Source organism: Sturnira hondurensis, unplaced genomic scaffold (genome assembly GCF_014824575.4).
Source record: "Sturnira hondurensis isolate 20B ecotype Veracruz unplaced genomic scaffold, ASM1482457v3 Scaffold0018728, whole genome shotgun sequence".
Lineage (NCBI taxonomy): Eukaryota > Metazoa > Chordata > Mammalia > Chiroptera > Phyllostomidae > Sturnira > Sturnira hondurensis.
Genome location: NW_028091359.1, coordinates 20,685,216 through 20,687,151, shown reverse-complemented (window position 1 = coordinate 20,687,151; position 1,936 = coordinate 20,685,216). Strand labels below are relative to the sequence as shown.

Here is a 1,936-nt window from a genome sequence, read left to right as displayed (position 1 = left end):
TTACTCACTTCTTAGACATGAGTGTCCAGGCCTAACTGTCAATTAGTCCCACTGATCAACAAGAATATTTCCCCAAAGTCTTGGCTCTCTCCAGATTTACTAAACTCACCTGTAGAGATGAGTTTACTTATCACTTGAGTCAAAACTGATGGATAAAGGAAATCATAACACAAAGTAATTTCACCAGTAATTCTGGATTCCTCTTCTCTTTCTAAATAAAAGAGCCATGAGAGAAGATAACAGGTCTTCTGCCCTGGAGTTTATCCTCCTGGGAGTCAGCAGGAAGCAGGAACAGGAAGATTTCTTCTTCATCCTCTTCCTCTTCATTTACCCCATCACACTGATTGGAAACCTGTTTATCATCTTGGCCATTCGCTCCGACATTAGACTTCACAACCCAATGTATTTTCTCCTTGCTAACCTCTCCTTTGTTGACATCTTCTTTTCTTCTGTAACCATCCCTAAGATGCTAGCCAATCATCTCTTGGGCACCAAAGCCATCTCCTTTGGGGGCTGTCTAACACAGATGTATTTCATGATTGCCTTGGGTAACACAGATAGCTATATCCTGGCTGCGATGGCATATGACCGTGCAGTGGCCATCAGCCGCCCACTTCATTACATAACAATTATGAGCCCACGAACTTGTGTCCTGCTAGTTGTTGGGTCTTGGGTGGTTGGAAATGTCAATGCCCTCCCCCACACTCTGCTCACAGCTAGTCTGTCCTTCTGTGGCAACCAGGAAGTGGCCAGTTTCTACTGTGACATTATCCCTTTGCTCAAGCTGTCCTGTTCTGACATCCACTTTAATGTGAAGATGATGTACCTCGGGGTTGCTGTTTTCTCTGTGCCATTGCTATGTATCATCATCTCCTATGTTAAGGTCTTCACCACAGTCCTACGTGTACCTTCCACCAAGGGTGTGCTCAGAGCCTTCTCTACCTGTGGCTCCCACCTCACAGTGGTTTCTTTGTATTATGGGACAGTCATGGGCATGTACTTCCGCCCCCTGACCAGTTACAGCTTAAAAGATGCTGTGATAACTGTGATGTACATCGCAGTGACCCCAATGTTAAATCCTTTTATCTATAGTCTGAGAAATCGGGACATGAAGGCTGCCCTGGGAAAACTCTTCAGCAAGAGAATCCCCATGTAAGCAATGGGAATTCATGCCCTGGAGACCGCAGTCACCAGTTAAAATGAACTTGACAATCCATTCCCAATATCCTCCCCTTTCTAGGAGCCACATCCACTCTTTCTAGCTAAAATCTCTTTTTCTCCAATATTTTTAACAGTTTGTGATTCATCTTATTGAAACTGTCACTTTGTCCACATTGCCCTTCAGCAGAGTGGCAGCACACGATATTGGGTTCATGTCTCAGCTATTGTACTGACTCTCAGAAGAAAGTGGAAAAGGTCTGAAGCTCTGCTTCCACATCCACATTTATGAAAATAATTTCTGCCTGCCACTGTCACAGGATGTAAGAGACTTCTTTCTTTGAAGGATATAAATCACTAATCAAATGTCAATTTTTATCAAGGTATGATGGTTATTCATCTCCACTAGGCTTATTATCTGCTGAGGGCAGGTCTTAACACATTGCTGTATCTTTCATAATTTTGTTCATATGAAGTGTATCCAACAACTCCTGGTGGAAAGTGGGATGTACAAATGAAAATATCAGCCTCTGAAATGTAATGTGATAATGATCAGACATAATCATACCAGACATTACTTACCCACGCATAAAATCTTTAAATAAGCTGCCCTGGGGAGATATTTTTGTTCATGCTCTATAGGGAACTGATCAGCATGGCAATGACAAATGTAGCCCAGTATTGATCCAGAAAGCCAATCAATGCGTGGTGGCACACGGGAACCGGGTGTGCTGATCAGCTTTCCCATGGGGAATCAGGCCTGCATTGTACCTAGGGT

General features: G+C 43.3%; 1 protein-coding gene across 1 annotated transcript; it reads left to right on the top strand.

The window, feature by feature from the left end:
* The first annotated feature begins 226 nt into the window (after window positions 1-226).
* Window positions 227-1,156, top strand: LOC119003712 (olfactory receptor 1A1). The gene has a single exon (XM_037070233.1). It carries the CDS (start codon window positions 227-229, stop codon window positions 1,154-1,156), a length of 930 nt encoding a protein of 309 aa, XP_036926128.1.
* The last annotated feature ends 780 nt before the right edge of the window (window positions 1,157-1,936 follow it).

Coding starts and splice junctions, on each gene's coding strand:
- LOC119003712 (XM_037070233.1), top strand. CDS start 227: ATGAGAGAAGATAACAGGTCTTCTGCCCTGGAGTTTATCCTCCTGGGA.